At 40.6% G+C, this 18575-nt stretch overlaps 1 protein-coding gene across 2 annotated transcripts; it reads left to right on the forward strand.

Annotated features, from left to right (window-relative positions):
- Nucleotides 1–4011: 4011 nt before the first annotated feature.
- On the forward strand, nt 4012–16958 carry LOC127986971 (BTB/POZ domain-containing protein KCTD6-like). Of its 2 annotated transcripts, XM_052589251.1 has the most exons (4): nt 4012–6658; nt 7751–7836; nt 8190–8299; nt 15449–16958. In XM_052589251.1, the coding sequence occupies exons 3-4, from the start codon at nt 8273–8275 to the stop codon at nt 16133–16135; spliced, it is 714 nt and encodes a 237-aa protein (XP_052445211.1). In that variant the 5' UTR covers nt 4012–6658; nt 7751–7836; nt 8190–8272; the 3' UTR covers nt 16136–16958. The 2 variants fall into 2 exon arrangements, with proteins under 2 accessions (XP_052445211.1, XP_052445210.1); XM_052589250.1 differs by lacking the exon at nt 4012–6658 and having other exon boundaries at nt 7534–7836.
- Nucleotides 16959–18575: the final 1617 nt, after the last annotated feature.

Raw genomic sequence — 18575 nt, forward strand, 5'->3', positions numbered from 1 at the left:
GTTTTTAGGTCACTTTTTTACACAGTAGTTCTCTCTACAGGGTGGGGATTTCAACATGCAGCATTTCTTTATGTATATTTGTAATGGGGAATCTTGTACCTATTTTTTATTTCAAATAAATGTCACTTTTATAAGACCTTTGTGTAATTATTCCATATTTTGTGTAGTGATTCTATATCAGAACCCCTGACAGAACCCCTTTGATACCAGGATTATGCTTCTACACCAACAGGTTGCCAAACAGTAAGCCTTTTATTGTCAGAATGCATTTTGGGTTACCAAAGGTCATGTGGGGAGTTTCCATAGGGCATTTTACACAATGCATGAGCATACCTTGGCAAATAAATGGTCTACAGTACTCATATTTCATTCTATATTGATCTTCTTTTGCACACAGTTTCACAAGACCTGGTGCTTGGGCTCAGTCGTGTTTCTAAAATCATATCAAGTGACCTAGAGGGCTGAAATGTGGTCAGTTGAGATGCTTGTTATCCGACAGAAAGAAAAAACAATATTCTAGCTCTATAGCTCTGTGCCAGTACTTCACACAATTATTCTGATTATTTCCTAAGAAACTATAGGGTCTCGGCTTTCTAAAGAGGTCAGACATTTGATGGTAGGCAAAAATAGCTGGGAACAGTGATGCTGGCATGCCTGACTGCCACTGCTCCTAGATTCATTTTTATTTGAATTATTGTTTTTTAATTGTTACTAGTATTGTTTGCTTAGCTTTGGTTTTATTATATAGTTATTGTTTGTTGCTATACTCTGGGTGTTTCATGAATTGAATTTTATGAGGATGAAGCCTTCTCCGCTCTTTGTATCGGTAGGTCACATTTGTTTCAACACACTGTCGTGTTCCTGTTGCTGTTTTGGACACTGGACACTACATTTTATGCAGTTATGACTTTGTGTTATTCATCGCTGGATTTGCACAAACTGAACTGTTCGCTGCCTCTTTCTGTGGATATATACACTACAGACCAAAAGATTGGACACACCTTCTCATTCAAAGAGTTTTCTTTATTTTCATGACTATGAAAATTGTAGATTCACACTGAAGGCATCAGAACTATGACTTAACACATGTGGAATTATATACGGAATTATATACATGACAAAAAAGTGTGGAACAACTGAAAATATGTCATATTGTAGGTTCTTCAAAGTAGCCACCTTTTGCTTTGATTACTGCTTTGCACACTCTTGACATTCTCTTGATGAGCTTCAAGAGGTAGTCACTTGAAATGCTCTTCCAACAGTCTTGAAGGAGTTCCCCGAGAGATGCTTAGCACTTGTTGGCCCTTTTGCCTTCTGTCTGCGGTCCAGCTCACCCCTAAACCATCTCGATTGGGTTCAGGTCGGGAGACTGTGGAGGCCAGGTCATCTGGCGCAGCACCCCATCACTCTCCTTCTTGGTCAAATAGCCCTTGATGCCTTCAGTGTGACTCTACAATTTGCATAGTCATGAAAATAAAGAAAACTCTTTGAATGAGAAGGTGTGTCTAAACATTTGGTCTGTACACAGCAAGTGATCATCATCTTCACAAGTTACTTTTCCTTTAAGAAGGAAGACCAAGAATGATGACTCTCCAAATCAGACAACTCCAAAGCTGGTTTCAGTTCTGCAATGAAAAACATAGACATCAATGGTTTTAATGAAATGAGCACGTAATCATGCTGTTGTTGCATCAAAATGTGAAGTACACCGACAGGAGTCAACAGAACCATTAATTTTCTAAAAATAACTTACATAAAATCTCAAAAGAATGATGCTCTCCTATGTATCTGGTTTTCAACATCTAAAGAAAAAAAACATTATTTTACTCTTAGTAAAAAAAAAAACTGATAACAATGAATTATGAAGTTTACTTGCCTTAAACTATCTTTCCCTCTCTTCCAAAGAAGCCTCCTCACACAAGCAGACTTCTGTGTCTTTAACTCCAAAGTTAGTTTGAGTTCTGCAAAGAGGGACATCAATGGTTTTAATAAATTATGTGTCACGCTGCCAGTCTTTGTTTTCCTGGGTGTTCCCTAGTGAGCTCACTTCCCCTTAGGCACTTCACCATAGGCACTTTAATTCCGCTAGTCTGGTTGTGTCTTCACAGTAATTGCACTCCAATTAGAATCGCACAGGTGTTGACAATACTCTGTCATTAGTTTCCCTATATAGAGCTGTCTTTCTCTGTTGTCATCATGGAGTCCTTACCCTATGTGTCTCATGCTCTCGTTCCCCCGAGACTTCCTCTACCTTCTCATTCTTCCGAGTTCCCCGTTTCATCCGGTTCCCTCTTTTGGTTACGTTTGTCTCTCATGACTGTTTATTTTTGTAGTTACCCCTCTGTTTAAATAAAAACCCTTACCTGCATTTGGATCTACCCTCTCTTTGTGTTTTCCCAAACCCAACCGTGACAGAAGGACTCCATCATGCCTAGATCCAGCGGTGTGAGATTTCGAATCGGTTCCCCAGCCACCATGGAGGAACGGAGGGGGAGATTCCGGAACTTAACCACCCTTCATCAAGAGGGAAGGGAGGTGGGTGGCCTGGCGCAATTGTTTTGGACTTTGGCAGTCGGGTTAGGTTACAATGATGCAGCACTAAAGGATTGGTTTAATAATTGCCTGGATGATCCTTTACCTCAATGGGAGATGAAGGGGTTAGAGATCCTGGACTTTTGGGGGTTTACCAATTACCTGCACCATCGTGCTCAGTGGAATGCAACAACCACACCAGAGTTTCCAGACAGGGCTGCCAGCTCAGCCCCACAACCCAAGATGGCCACCAGCCCAGCCCCACAGCCCAAGATGGCCGCCAGCCTAGCGCCACAGCTCAAGATGGCCGCCAGCCCAGCACCACAGCACAAGATGGCCGACTCAACGCCACCGACTCTCCATCGTAGAGGGCGGAGGAGGAGACAGGCAGCTACTGTTCCTCAGGACCCGGAGAACGTTCCCGAGCGGGCGGCTGCCGTCCATGAGGCCATTCCCGATGCGGTGCCCGCTGCTGTTCCGGAGGCGGTGGCCGAGGCTGTTCCCGATGCGGTGCCCGCTGCTGTTCCGGAGGCCGAGGCGGTGGCCGAGGCCGTTCCCGATGCGGTGCCCGCTAATGTTCCGGAGGCCGAGGCGGTGCCCGATGCAGTCTCCGAGGCGGTGCCCGATGCTGTTCCCGAGGCGGTGCCCGATGCTGTTCCCGAGGCGGTGCCCGATGCTGTTCCCGAGGCGGTGCCCGATGCTGTTCCCGAGGCGGTGCCCGATGCTGTTCCCGAGGCGGTGCCCGATGCTGTTCCCGAGGCGGTGCCCGATGCTGTTCCCGAGGCGGTGCCCGATGCAGTTCCCGAGGCGGTGCCCGATGCAGTTCCCGAGGCGGTGCCCGATGCAGTTCCCGAGGCGGTGGCCGATGCAGTTCCCGAGGCGGTGGCCGATGCAGTTCCCGAGGCGGTGCCCGATGCTGTTCCCGAGGCGGTGCCCGATGTTGTTCCCGAGGCGGTGCCCGATGCTGTTCCCGAGGCGGTGCCCGATGCGGTTCCCGATGCGGTTCCCGAGGCGGTGCTCGATGTTGTTCCCGAGGCGGTGCTCGATGATGTTCCCGAGGCGGTGCCCGATGCAGTTCCCGAGGCGGTGCCCGATGTTGTTCCCGAGGCGGTGCTCGATGTTGTTCCCGAGGCGGTGCTCGATGATGTTCCCGAGGCGGTGCCCGATGCAGTTCCCGAGGCGGTGCCCGATGCAGTTCCCGAGGCGGTGCCCGATGCAGTTCCCGAGGCGGTGCCCGATGCAGTTCCCGAGGCGGTGCCCGATGCTGTTCCTGAGGCGGTGCCCGATACAGTTCCCGAGGCGGTGCCCGAGGCTGTTCCAGAGGCGGTGCCTGATACAGTTCCCGAGGCGGTAACTACAAGGCCGTGGTGGTCTTCTACTCCGCCCTGGGGGACTCTGGCGGTGACCACGAGGACGTGGTGGTCGTCCGCTCCACCCTGGGGGACTCGGGCGGTGACCACGAGGACGTGGTGGTCGTCCACTCCGCTCTGGGGGACTCCGGCGGTGACCATGAGGACGTGGTGGTCTTCTGCTCCGCCCTGGTGGACTCCGGCCTCGACCACAAAGACGTGGTGGTCTTCCGCTCCGCCCTGGAGGGCTTTGACTCTGACCACAAGGCCGTGGTGGTCTTCCGCTCCGCCCTGGTGGACTCCGGCCTCGACCACAAAGATGTGGTGGTCATCTGCTCCGTCCTGGTGGACGCCTCAACATGCCCTTCATGGACTTATGTTTTGTGTTTTTTGAGTTCTGTTTCTGTCTGTTCCTTTTAGTTTAGTCTGGCCCTCCTTCCCTCCCCCTGAGCCTCCACCTGTCCGCCTCCCTCCTGGACTCCTTGTTTTGTGTTGCACCTTTCCATTCCTCCTGGTTGCTCCTGTCCCTGTTTTCTGTCCCTCCGTCCCTCCCCCTGGTCCGCCGCCGTTCCACCTCCCTCCTGCCTCTTTTTCTGTTGGGGTTTTCCTGGGTTTAGGTGGAGCATCTGGTAGCTGCTCCGTAGGGAGGGGGTAATGTCACGCTGCCAGTCTTTGTTTTCCTGGGTGTTCCCTAGTGAGCTCACTTCCCCTTAGGCACTTCACCATAGGCACTTTAATTCCGCTAGTCTGGTTGTGTCTTCACAGTAATTGCACTCCAATTAGAATCGCACAGGTGTTGACAATACTCTGTCATTAGTTTCCCTATATAGAGCTGTCTTTCTCTGTTGTCATCATGGAGTCCTTACCCTATGTGTCTCATGCTCTCGTTCCCCCGAGACTTCCTCTACCTTCTCATTCTTCCGAGTTCCCCGTTTCATCCGGTTCCCTCTTTTGGTTACGTTTGTCTCTCATGACTGTTTATTTTTGTAGTTACCCCTCTGTTTAAATAAAAACCCTTACCTGCATTTGGATCTACCCTCTCTTTGTGTTTTCCCAAACCCAACCGTGACATTATGAACATATAATCACACTGTTGCATCAGATTGTGGAGTAAACAGGGAGGACACAACAGAATGAAGTTATCTTGTCTCTGGATTTCAAAATCTACAAAACCAACATTATTTAGTCTTAGTAAAAAAAAAAAAAAAGAACATGAAGGAATTCTGAAGTTTACTCCCCACCTCCCCCCGATAGCCTCATAGACAGTTAAAGATTGCCTGCGAGCTTCTCCTCCTGTTCATACAGTAATTTCTCTACTGTGCGACAGAGAGTCGCTGGTTATGACGCAATCGTTAGCCTATTTTTTTTTTTACCAAAACTGTTTCTATGGGACCATAACGTAAGATACAACGTAATGGAGCCTTTTATATATTTTCGTGTTTCTTTAGAAATAATTAAAGGACAAATGGAGTCTTTAAACGCCTCAGATGTAAAGTTATTCGCTGTCAAAGTGACGCCAAAATGAATGGGAGTCCATGGAATACTAACAGCAGGTGGGGGTCCGCTAGCCAATGGCGGCGCCCAGGGGTGCTTCAATAAAATATGAAACCCTGCCCACCTGCTTTAACCCTCGGCTCGAGGACAATGAAGACACGAGCTCAACAAGTCTGAAATATCATATGTAAAACATACTTTTAACAATTACCACTTCAACATCTTCACAATAATTATGATAGTCTTTACTACACAATGCCGTTTCCTTTAGGAGACTAACGTACATTCAGTTTAACCGCGAAAAATAAGTCAACAAATTAGCATTAGTGTAACATAACCATAACCGTCTATTAACACCTCAAAAAGTGCAGATAAGGTAAAATCTTATGGTGACATGCATGCTCTCCTTCACGTCCACGTTCCCAACCCAGCTCCACTGGGTTATAATCCAGACCGATTTTCAACCCAAACTTCGGTTAAAACAACCCAATGTCCTACGCATTAGTCTCTACTCAGCATTTTTTAGAGTGTATCCCTGCTCTTAATTGGCCGGCAAACTCACCTGACCTTAACCCCATAGAAATGCGATATGCCAGACCCAAGAATGCAGAAGAGCGGAAGTCCACTATCAGAGCAACCTGGGCTCTCATAACACCTGAGCAGTGCCACAGACTGATCGACTCCATGCGACGCCGCATTGCTGCAGTAATTCAGGCAAAAGGAGCCCCAACTAAGTATAGAGTGCTATACATGCTCATACTTTTTATTTTCATACTTTTTAGTTGGCCAAGATTTCAAAAAATCCTTTCTTTGCATTGGTCTTAATATTCAAATTTTCCGAGATACTGAATTTGGGATTTTCATTAGTTGTCAGTTTTAATCATCGAAATTAAAAGTGATAAAAATTTGAAATATATCAGTTTGTGTTTAATGAATGAAAATAATATACAAGTTTCACCTTTTGAATGGAATTAGTGAAATAAATCAACTTTTTGATGATATTCTAATTATATGACCAGCACCTGTACTTTCATAAAGATTAGGGAGTGTGACATTCCAAACATACCCATCTTCGTTTTCTTCTCAGTAAAGTGATTTATTACTTCTTCTTTTCTTTTCTTTTTTAATTCAAGGTCGGTCCCGCTTTCAGTTACCTTGACGCCCCTGCAGTCCGAGTCATGGGTGTAGATATTCCAATGCCATACGCCAAGATTTTGGAGGACAATACCTTACCACAAATCAAGGACATCATCTCCTTCGTCAAAAAGACTTTGAATGTTTGTGTAGGTCTTTCTGTTACATGGCTCTTCATTCATTAAAATGATTTACTCATTTCGACCCCCAAAGGAGGTTTTGGTGTTTATTATGGCTGTAAACAACCAACCATGTGTATTATGCTGTAAAGTCTATACTGTAAACTAAAGTAATAACATTTTATCAAAAAGGGTTGTAAGAATGCTTGTGATTTCTTTCATATTTTTACATTTTTGCAGTATTGAAATTAAGCATAGCCATTAAAGAGAGCTTTGTAAAACTGTCACACCAAAAGTTGCATAAAATTCATTTTATTTACCGTTTTGTAAGGTAATATTTTGCCTACTTGAAAGTAATACACAAACAGTAATTATAATGAAAAAAATAACAATCCAATTTGATTGACCTCGAACTTTTTGGATATTTGTTTTGCGTAAATATATCTTAGGAGATCAGTCTCAGTCCATGTGATTATAAGGAAATTGGTAGAAATAATGACAGTTGAGGTCTGTTACAGTTGTTATTTATTTAAAAAGTTGATTATCATTTCCACAGAAATGTAATGGTTTATATCTAATTTACTCAAAACCAATTTAGATCTTAAAAGTGTAACCATATATATATATATATATATATATATATATGTATATATATATATATATATATATATATATATATATATATATATATATATATATATATATATATATAATTATTATATTATTATTATTTATTATAGTGAAATACTGGAACAAATCTGGCAAAGGAAATATTTATAAATATGTTACACTTAGTCATAATCATAATAAACTTCTCCAGTATAAATTCTGCTGATTTATATGTTTTGGGTGACCGTTATAGATTTAAACAGGGCGGGTATCTGTGTAATGGGCGTGGCTTGTTTCGTGGGTGTGTCATTTCCGCTCATCCCACACTGATGTCCCTCTCATCCGTCCTGCTCTGTGTGAATCCATAAACAAATACAGCTATTTTGCAGCCTTTACTCAATCAAACGAGTCTCTTTTTAACATAAGGCTTTCAAGATGTTACTTCTATTTTGAAAAAGTAACGAAAAACCCCTAAACTATCCCTGTTTATTTCCCCTATCCTCCATAATCCAGATGCTTTAAACGAGAAGAAACAACTGAAGTCCATCGAACGAGGAGCAGAGACTAAAATCCCTGAGATTTAACGTATTTGCAACGAGGTAACGTAAATATAAGCTATCCGTTTTTATTCGCATTAAGCGATAGATTGTTGATTACGCATGTTGTGTTGATTAAGACGTCACGCAGCGGCTATAAATTATGCGCGTGGTGCATCATCTTTTAATCATCATTAATTTCATCCGTATCTGCAGATTGCTGCTTTCTGTAGCTAGTTACGTTTTATGTTTTTCTGTTTGAGACGTTGTAAAAATCTGTGCTGGGATGCTGGGAAATCCTTAGGTGTCCTTCACGTGCGTCATTCATTTCACGATTCTAATGTTTCCACGGTGATTTCATCACAACTACTCTTGAATGTCGTCTATACTGTAAAGTAGTGTGTATATTTCTTTAGTTTGCTGCAGGTGAAGTGTTTCTACCCCAAAAAGGCTGCTGAGAGCGTCATTCATTGCATCATTGAAAAGGACCATTGGCCACATGGAGAATGGAGACTGGGCAGACATGGTAAATATATAAACGGATGGAATAAAGCAGCGGTTCTCAACCCAAACCCTGTCGAAATTGTTTACTGTATAAATACAAACAGAATTATGAGCAAATATATATAAATATATATATATATATATATATATATATATATATATATATTATATATATATATATATATATATATATATATATATATATATATATATATATTTGCTATATATATAATTGGACCAATATATATAATTGGACCATAAAATAAAGCGTGACCTATATATATATATATATATATATATATATATATATATATAGGTCACACTTTATTTTATGGTCCAATTCTCGCTATTAACAAACCATTAACTATGATTTTGCCTCAATAAACTCCCAATTTGCTGCTTATTAATAGTTATTAATGTAGTTATGGGTGTGGGGTAGCATTAGGAATGTAGAATACAGTCATGCATAATAATTACATTATAACTATTATTAACAACCTATGTGTTAATAATAGACATGCTAATAAACAATTAGGTAATAGTGAGTATAGTGAGTGTTACCATATATATATATGTATATATATATATATATATATATATATATATATATATATATATATATATATATATATATATATATATATGAAAGTATTACAAAAAAACAATTATTTTGTTGGTTTCTGGAGTGTTGCTAGGTAGTGGTTAGGGTATTACTAGTCTCAGCCTCAGACATCACGGCCACAAACGTTTGTCTGATGAATAGTGTTTAAGTCGTTATTGGATTGGTTGAATTGTACAGGATTTCCGTGAGATGTGTTTGCCGCGTTCTTTAATGTTCTGTCTGGAAAGCAAAGATACTGTGGCGCCAAAACCCACGGCGAAAGTAGAAAGCCGTTATGTTTACAACTGTGACGAACAGGAATATCAATTTAACACTGGATTTTCAAAAGTATGTTAAATATTTAAAATCTGCGGCATATAATCTTTAAAATACATCCGAGAGTTTTTCACACCAGTCTGCTATTGTGGCAACATTTCCATGCTGCGGAACTTGATGATGAACAAACGAACTGTGAGTAGTTGTTGGACATGCCGGTTAAACAGCCTCTTGGGTGGGCCTTGAAGGCCTGGCTACGCAAGACCTAGGGTATTACTAAATAATTGCTTCCTGCCTTCAAGTAAACCCCCCATGTCTTTATGATATTCTAGTGCAAGTATTCACAAATATTTTTGTCAACCGACCCCTTTTGATATAAAATATTAATGTGATATATTTTAAGTTAATATCTCAATAATTTAACATCACATTTGCATGTTCACAGTTATCTAAGGGCGGGCATACATTGTACGATTTTCATCCGATTTTGAGCCGAATTCTGACTCGTGCGACTCTTTTTTTGGGTCGGTCCGATTTTCAGTATTTTCGTGCGTCGTTTGTCGTGCAATGTTCGTGCAGTGTATAAGGGGAAATGAGAGGCGATTAACCTCTCCCGACCGGCAGTCAGTTGGTCAGATGGATTTCTGACATGTTAGAAATTTTGGTCGCCTCTTGTGAGGTATCGCACTGTTGAAGAAGGGCTACGAACCGTTTTCCGCGTTTACCTCACTGCGCGTGCGCGAAACCATAAACGAAACCATGGTGACACGGCGTGTAGTGTGGACTGAAGTGTCATCCGCATAAAAATCGTGAGCTTTGACTTTACATGGCAAGCGATCTACTCCTACAGTGTGAGTTGGTACCTTGCCGAAATCGAACAGTGTATGCCCGCCTTAAGTTGATTAATGGCTGTGCAGTTGCTAGAGTGTTTTGTGTGGTTTCTAGGGTGTTGCTAGACCAGGGTTGTCCAGACTCGGTCCTTGAGGGCCGGTGCCCTGCAGAGTTTAGCTTCAAACCTAATTAAACACACCTGATGCAGCTAATCAAGGTCTTACTAGGCATACTAAAAACTCCCAGGCAGGTGTATTGAGATTGAGTTGGAGCTGAACTCTGCAGGACACCAGCCCTCCAGGACCGAGTCTTGTCACCCTCGTTCTAGGCTGTCGATAGTTTTCAACATATTAGCTCATCTCACACAGTAATACTAGAATATTGCCATAAAGTTACCTGAACCACTTTATTGGTAAATACAAAAATGCACTGTTCACACAGCCAACAACATTCTGTCTTATTACCGGTAAAGCACCATTCAGACATCCATTTAAAAACACTGGTAAATTCTGTGACATCCTTAACCAGACAAATTACCTCTAAATGGCAGTGTTGTGTGTGTAAACATGGATGGGTAAACACAGTCAACATTTTTGATGTTTTAATTTTTGTGCCAAACATTCATGCAGCACTTTTGGCCCAAAGACATCGTTCAAACTGAACTACACAGTGCGGAGTAAATGTGTCATCTGCATCAGAATGTTATGATTGGCCCAGAGTAGGCATCCTACGTCGCATTTTGAACTTGTACATGCACATATACCGGTAATCTTCATTATGCATTCACACACAAATAATTTAGGTAATTTACTGGTAATGTTACAACTTCCATTACTGATAAATTGTTGGAAAGGAATTTACCAATATTTTTGAAAAGTTACTGTTCACACATGGTATCGTTATGGTACTTTACCGATAAAGACTTTATGTGTGAAAGGGGCTTTTGTTAAACAGGTGCCAGGGTGTTCTGGGTAGTTAACTAAGAAGTTACTGAACAGTTGCTTGTCACTTTAAGAACAGGACCTTCAATAATTCAAAGAGGATATGAAAACAAGCTTGAAGAGTCAGCCATTTTGTCTTAAGCTAATGGTTCAATTTTTCTGAGAGTTACACGATATTTGAAAACCTGTCATGTGACATTTACCATACTACTGATGTGAAGCTCAGTATATCATATTTGAGTTACCATAGAAACTAATATTCTAATATAACTAAGATATTTTTAGTGCTGCTGAAAGCAGCAAATGTTGTTTTCCAGGCATCTGTGGCCATCTAGCATTGCTAGAAAAAACAAGTTGGTTGACGTTTTGCTCGGTGCAGCTTTGTTTTGATGGTCCAACAACTGGAACAGCCCTGAATCAATGGATCTTTGGGGTAACTTGTTCTAGTCAAAAAAAATCACATTCAATGCTTTGTACATCAAATATTTATGTTCTTGGGGGTTGAAGATAGATACAGTTACTCGTTGTTTATGTTGATTGCTTAGCTCAGCGTTTCTCAATTCCAGTCCTTGCAACCTCCAAATGCACATTTAGTATGTTTCTCTTTTCACGTATGGCAATTGTTCTATTTGATCGTAAGTGACCTGTGAAGTGGTCACAGAATATTCTGTCATGATTCCAGTTCGGAAAAAGTGTATATGTTCCATTCCAAAAGGCATTAAAGTTTGCAAGACTTGAATTAAAATTGTATTTATTTACAGAGGTATATGATGTCACACTCGTCTGTGTGTGAAGACGCTGCAAGCGGTGGTGTAGTGGAAATCCATGAATGAAAATTCCGAAGTGGATCATATCAATCAGAACACAGTTCATGTATGTAGCTCTCTTCTAACGAACCGGTTATCTGAATCAGGGACCAGTTGCATAAAGTTAGCCTCTATGTTAAAGGCACAATATGTTATTTTTTCCAGGAGGGCACATTCAAAATAAACAAACAGACAAAGGCGTAGTTTGATGACACCGTGACTGAGTGTGGAATCATGGGAGTTGTGGTCTTCATCCCCACAGCCGATGTTCTAAAGTTCTGTTATAATGCTACTCTGCTCGGTTTTCATGTGTTAATTAAAACGCACAACATATTAAAGCGTCTTTGGGGTTTTTGATGTTTTCTAAAAAAACAAAAAAACAGAATCAAGGGGTTATGACATCATTGGCAGGTGGCACGGTGACACTATGGACGTGTCTCTGAGCGCTGACTGTATTTATAGCAATGAGGATTTCTAACGGCAGCTGCAGTGACTTTACCGATTAGCAATTAGCCTTTCTCCAGCCCCTCCCCCAGATCGGCCATTGTCCAATCACACATCATAGCAACCGTTACTATGTGAGCAGCTCCGACAAACATTGACTCCAACCAAGATGGTGAAGAGGTGCGCCCACGGCGTTTGTAAATCGGACACTAGACACCCCGAGAGATTGTCTGGAGGAGTTGTGTTCTTTCCATTCCCAAATCCAAAAACACAACGTGAGCGGTGCCTACAATGGATAAAACAGTGTGGACGGCCCCACTCCCAGTTAAATGCGTCGAACATTACAGATAATAAAAATAAAAGAAAATGGATATCTGAATGCCTTATATATTATTTTATCTTTTATGCACCTTTTAAGCAAAAGCAATTTTCTATTTGTGAATTCTGTTCATCAACAATGGAAATAAAACATTCTGATCCTGATTCTCAAAACAACAGAGAAATGTTAGCTGGCTTTGAATGGCTTTGACACACATGTAGGTTTAGCTAGCTAACATACCCTTGTATTTGAACAAAATCGCTACTCACAATAGACAATAATAAACCATAACATATGAAAGAGAATGACCAGCATGACTGGTCCACAAGGCTGTGCTGTTGCATTTGAGGTACAGGTCATGGGGTTTCTCAGATTTCGGTTGAGACCGGCCGGTAAGCATTAGCCTCGATAGTAGACGTGTCTCCTTCATTGCGTATTTTTATATTTTGAATGTATCCCTCCACTGCATACTGTAACCCCTTTTGCCTCAATCTGGAGGATATCGCGGAGGTATTGCTCCAAAAAAGGTCATTGACATGCACTGGTATACCTCTTCCCGTCATGGCAATATGTGGCGCGGGTAGTGTTTGACCATTTGTTTGTCGGAGGTAGCAACAGTAACTAAGGGGGCGGGGCTCGGCGAAAGGCTAATTGGCTCTTTCATTCAGAACGCGAGGCTTCCTGCAAATGAGCGGCCATATTGAGCATTGCATTTTTCCCCACTCAAAACTATACGAGTGACATGTCTTGGGTATTCTATTGTCTTTTTTATTTGAGTAAATGTAAGTATACAAGTCAACAAAATATATAATGCTGTTTTAGTGGCTTTTAGATATTTTAATAAAATAATTGACATATCATGAAAAAAGACAGTGACTTATAGGTCCCCTAAAGTGCCATGAAACAAGCAACATTTTTCTATGTGGTGATGTAATCTCAAATGAAACAGGAAGAGAGGGCGGGACATATTGAGCCCCACCCCATTTTTTAAAGTAGCTACTAGTGTTTTGATTAGGTTTGCTTGAGCCTGGCTAGTTGACCTCAGTAAAGCCGCATTTGACAGCCACAGTCTAATAGATTTCCCCCTAGATTCTATATGAAACTCTTAGTAAAATAAAATAGTGGACATAATCATTCTGAGGCGGTGTAGTTGCAAAAGTTTTAAATAAATGCAGACTCTGGACTGAAGCCAAAGTCCGGATGACAGCTGCGCGGTTCACGTGAAATAACGTGAAATCAGACCTCATTTGCACCATTCAAAAGCATATTCACATGAGGACTATGATTTGGAACCACTGGCTTAGCTGTTGGTAGGCAGTCGCTAGGGTGTTCTGGGTAGTTGCTAGGACATTATTAAATGGTTGCTTACCACCTTAAGAACACGACCTCTAATGACTCAAAATAAAATGAAAACAAGCTTGGAGGGTCAGCCATTTTGTCCTATCCCATTGGTCAATTTTGTCTGAGAACAAGGTTTTATGAAGAACATAGTTGAATTCCAAACTCATGTGGTGATTTAATCCATACCTCCTGAAGCTTAGGCCCTGTTTACACTATTGCGTTTTCATTTTTAAAATGTTGATCCTCATTTACAATGGTGTTTTCACTGTGTTTCAGAAACAATCTCTGTCCATATTAAAGAACCTTGTATGTTGCATATCACATGACTATGACATTCATGCATACTGGGCACGCGTGTAAAAGTGTAAACAGGAAGCTGGTTGCTAGTCACTGGCAGGTACTCAGTGGGCATGATGTTATTGTTTACATGGTCGTCAAGGATACACAGAGCAAATGTGGGCAGCCACGTCATCTTTTACAAAAAATGTCAGTTTGGTCTGTTTATACTGAAATGCTAACCCAGAGTTTTCAAACTACTATTATTTAGTACAAAAATGCACTAGTGTAAATGTAGCCTTAAGCCTTGTCCAGACTGTCAGCCCAAATCTGATTTTTGTGCATATTTAGATGGTCTGAACAGCAACAAACTACATGAAATAAAAAATTTGCAAATCCATTTTAAAGTGCATTTATATGTGGTTTGGAGTCCTTCTCAAATCTCATTCCTGGAAATCTGTTTCAGTCTGACCAATCAATCGGATATAGCGATCAGGTCGGTCAGGCCACGTAAAAAAAAACACATTAGAAGCTTTTGTAGAAAACATGCTTGTGTTGTTGCGAAGTGCAAGTCAAGCACAAAAATTAAATATACTGTTAGTATTCGGTGCTCTTTGAGTTTTGAAACCCAACGGAGACGGCAGCAAAGAATAAAGTCACACATTCCAGCTTCCTGCATTTCTGCCAATGCCTCAAAAAGCGAAATATAATACACGGTGACATCAACATGTTGTCATATCGCAAGACAATGTGTTTTGCAAATTGTATTGGTGTTATTGTTTTTAGCATAGGGATAACAATGCAATATCATTGCCATAGAAACCCATGCACATTCCGTAAAGCGAAAGAGCACATCTGGACACACAAATATAATATGAACAGTTCAGATACACTGTTTAGACAGTCAGGTACACTGTTTGGACAGTCAGTCATCTAGATTGGGTTCCAATTGGATATGCACAAAATTGGCATTAGGCTGACAGTCTGAATGAGGCTTTAGTTTACATACTAGAGTTTCCATAGAAATCAGTCTTATTAAGGGTTTTGAAAGCAGCAAATGTTGTTTTTGAGGCTGGACCCCAACAAATCTTCCATGGTCAAACAGTTCACTAGAAAAACCAAGCGGGTTTAAGTTCTGCTGGGAAACAATGTAAGTTTGAAGGCTCAGGAACAAGAACAACACCAAATCAATGGATCTTTGTGGCAATTTATACCAGTCTAAAGTGGTCTTTTCAGCAGTAATCTGTTGAGTGTTTGTAGCATCAGTACAAGCACCATCTTGACATTGTCAGCAAGAACAAAATGCATGTAATGTTTATGTTCTTCTTTGTTGTAGATGATGGATACGGTTACCCTAAATGTTGGTGGCCATTTGTACACCACATCGCTTTCCACCCTCCAACGTTATCCGGACTCAATGTTGGGTGCCATGTTTCGTGGTGATTTTCCCACCACACGAGATGCCCAGGGCAACTATTTCATAGATCGAGATGGTCCTCTATTCCGTTACATCTTGAACTTTTTACGAACCTCGAAATTGACACTTCCATGTGACTTCAAAGAAACAGAGCTCCTTCGGAAGGAAGCAGACTTTTATCAGATCGAGCCCTTGATCCATTGTTTAGGAGACACCAAACCTCTTTATCCATTGGACACATTTGAGCAAGTGGTAGAACTTTCAAGTATTCGTAAGCTGTCCAAGTACTCAAACCCGGTGGCGGTCATTATCACCCAACTCACTATCACCACCAAAGTTCACGCGCTACTTGAAGGCATCTCCAACAACTTCACCAGATGGAATAAACACATGATGGACACCAGAGACTTTCAAGTGTCTTTTACCTTTGGACCATGTGACTACCACCAAGAGGTTTCCCTTCGGGTGCATCTGGTGGAGTACATCTCCAAGCAAGGCTTCACAATTCGCAACACGCGGGTGCATCACATGAGTGAACGCGCCAATGAGAACACGGTAGAACATCACTGGACATTTTGTAGAGTTGCGCAAAAGGTTGAAGACTGATTGATGCTGCAGTCATGTCTGAATATAAAAATATCTATTGGTAAAATTCAAAGAAATTTTAGCAATTACGAGTTTAACAAAGATATAAGTGATTTTTAATAGTTGCAAACTCATAATTAAGGTAATTCTGAAATTACCTGTACACACCACATCTCCACTGCAGGTCCGTTTGAGGCAGCCAGTAATGAAAATGCACAATGAAAATGTTTTTGTTGTATTTGGGTGAACTTGTCCTACTGAGTTTTATGCATCTTCTCACCCACTTCAGATGTTTATAGACAAAAGGAAACTGAACAATTTCTAGAACTACTATATACCTCATATACCTGGAAAAAGTGACCCAATATTTTCTTAATTTCCAAATCCACATATGCAACCTAAATCTGCATATATCTGAAATGTTAATATGTAATGCATCAGTATTTAATATACAGTATTCAGTTGTATTTATAGTATGTCTGCAGATATTTTGTCCTGTGATTGAGTCCTTCAACTGTAAATGGTTTGCATGATTCTGTGGTATCTGCACTATTGTTGATTCAGTATTATTTCCCCTTTGATATACCTGAAAATGATGTAATTCGCATGATGCTCAATGTTTTGTTGCCAAAAGCTTTGAGCAAAACAATACCTCTTATGACCAGCTTTCAGACCAGACCAAATTTTGGAGTTAATGTCACATTTAAAATACAGCTTAGTCTCAAAATGCATGTAAGACTCAGGTTAGCATCTTTAAAGCTGAGAACATCCATTAAAATGTAAGAATTCATTCGTGTGTGTAATGAATTTTGACCTAAACATTAAAAACAAGCGTTTCATCATACTTTGTTTTAATTTGGTTGTAGACATTTTTGAATAACATTTGACTGGAAGAACACTTAGTTTTATTAATGGAATTAATTTAAATGATTATTCTAATGAAATTTTTTGTGCCACTCTTTCAAATGCAATAATTGAATAAATAATAACTATTATCTAAATATATTTGATTTTGCTTATATATATATATATATATAAATACATTTTATTTTTATTTTATTTTTTGTGGGGAATCATCTTGTCTATTGAGCATGACATTTAAGATAATGGAAATGGCAGATCTAATATATGTATAATTTATTTTTAGTGTATTTGTCACAATCTTGAATTTACATCTAAGCATCTATAAACATGTTTATTTTTTAGTGAACATGGCATTTAAAGCGGCAGTATGTATTTCTGTGCCACCAGTGACGCCAAATTAAATTTCAGTCCATTTGTTTAAGTGGTGTTGCATAGCAACAATAACCCAACCAATGGTGTAAGTTCGGAGTGAGGGATGTATTTCTGATCAATGATAAATATGGAAATTTGTTTAAATTACCTTTTTATGCAATACAGCAGTTTTAGCATTTAAAAATACCAACCGTATCAGTATTTAAAGAATTTTGGTTACTGACCACTAAAGAAACTGGTGACTCATTAGTCATGTTTCCCCTTTCATTAATCATAAAACACTTTGTACAATGGCCATTAGCATCAGTATTCACCAATACTAGATTAACTAGCATGGCCTATTTTGACTGACAGCTATATCATATTTATTTTAGCTAGCATTGTGGTTTTATTAATGATTTACTCAGGATATGTGCTGCTGCCACAAATCTAAAAGTGATGTCAGTAATGTGTGCATGCAGGTGTGCTAGTTCTATTTTGGTGTTCTCTAATATATTGTGTCTATGTTGAAGCAGTTTGTTTTTTTCTGAAGAAAAGGTAAGTGGTGTTTACTCATGTAAAAGTCACCGGGTTTTATGCTAGGGTGGTTGCCATGGAGTTGCAACGTTTTTGTTTTTAGCACTTTACTGTGCAGTTGCTAGGGTGCTCTGTGTGGTTGCTAGTCGGTTTCTCACTATCCTCTGTAAAACTATCCTCTTCCACTATTCTCTTTTCATCTTTGGCCTAGCTGGTCTTAATTAAGGAAATTGGCAGGACACCTCAACAAACAGCATGATTAGAATAATCCAGTTACTGAATGTTGTGCACCCCACCAGTGATGCCTTTCTGCCATTACTGGGCAAGCTAAATGGCCAAGGTTGAGCTGGTTAGCATGGTGGCATCAGCTCCTGCTGGTAGATGCTGCAACTACACCAACTGCCTGCAAAAGGAGCAAAGAAAGCTAATGCTAAGGTGCTAATGCTTCCTTAGAGATACAGTATCATGTTCATTACAACTCAGCGAATACTATAATATCCCATGTACAATTAAATGTGTTTCGTTTTGTTCACTTGTGTATATTATTTAAGCTTTCTTCATTGCAGAGCATGTCCTGTGTTGACTGGCATTGACCCATTCACCAAACCATAAAATGGCCGCCATCAGAAGGACTGAGAGGATGTCCCTCCATACCAAAGATAAAAATAATTTGAATTAGAATCTTCTAATAAAGCCAGAGTTAGCTTCC

This window comes from Carassius gibelio, chromosome B22 (genome assembly GCF_023724105.1).
Source record: "Carassius gibelio isolate Cgi1373 ecotype wild population from Czech Republic chromosome B22, carGib1.2-hapl.c, whole genome shotgun sequence".
Taxonomy (NCBI): Eukaryota; Metazoa; Chordata; class Actinopteri; order Cypriniformes; family Cyprinidae; genus Carassius; species Carassius gibelio.

Excerpts from the sequence above, each read along its gene's own strand:
- LOC127986971 (XM_052589251.1), top strand. The coding sequence starts at position 8,273 with ATGGAGAATGGAGACTGGGCAGACATG. Across the intron at positions 8,300-15,448 it reads ATGGAGACTGGGCAGACATG|ATGATGGATACGGTTACCCT; the intron begins GTAAATATATAA and ends TCTTTGTTGTAG.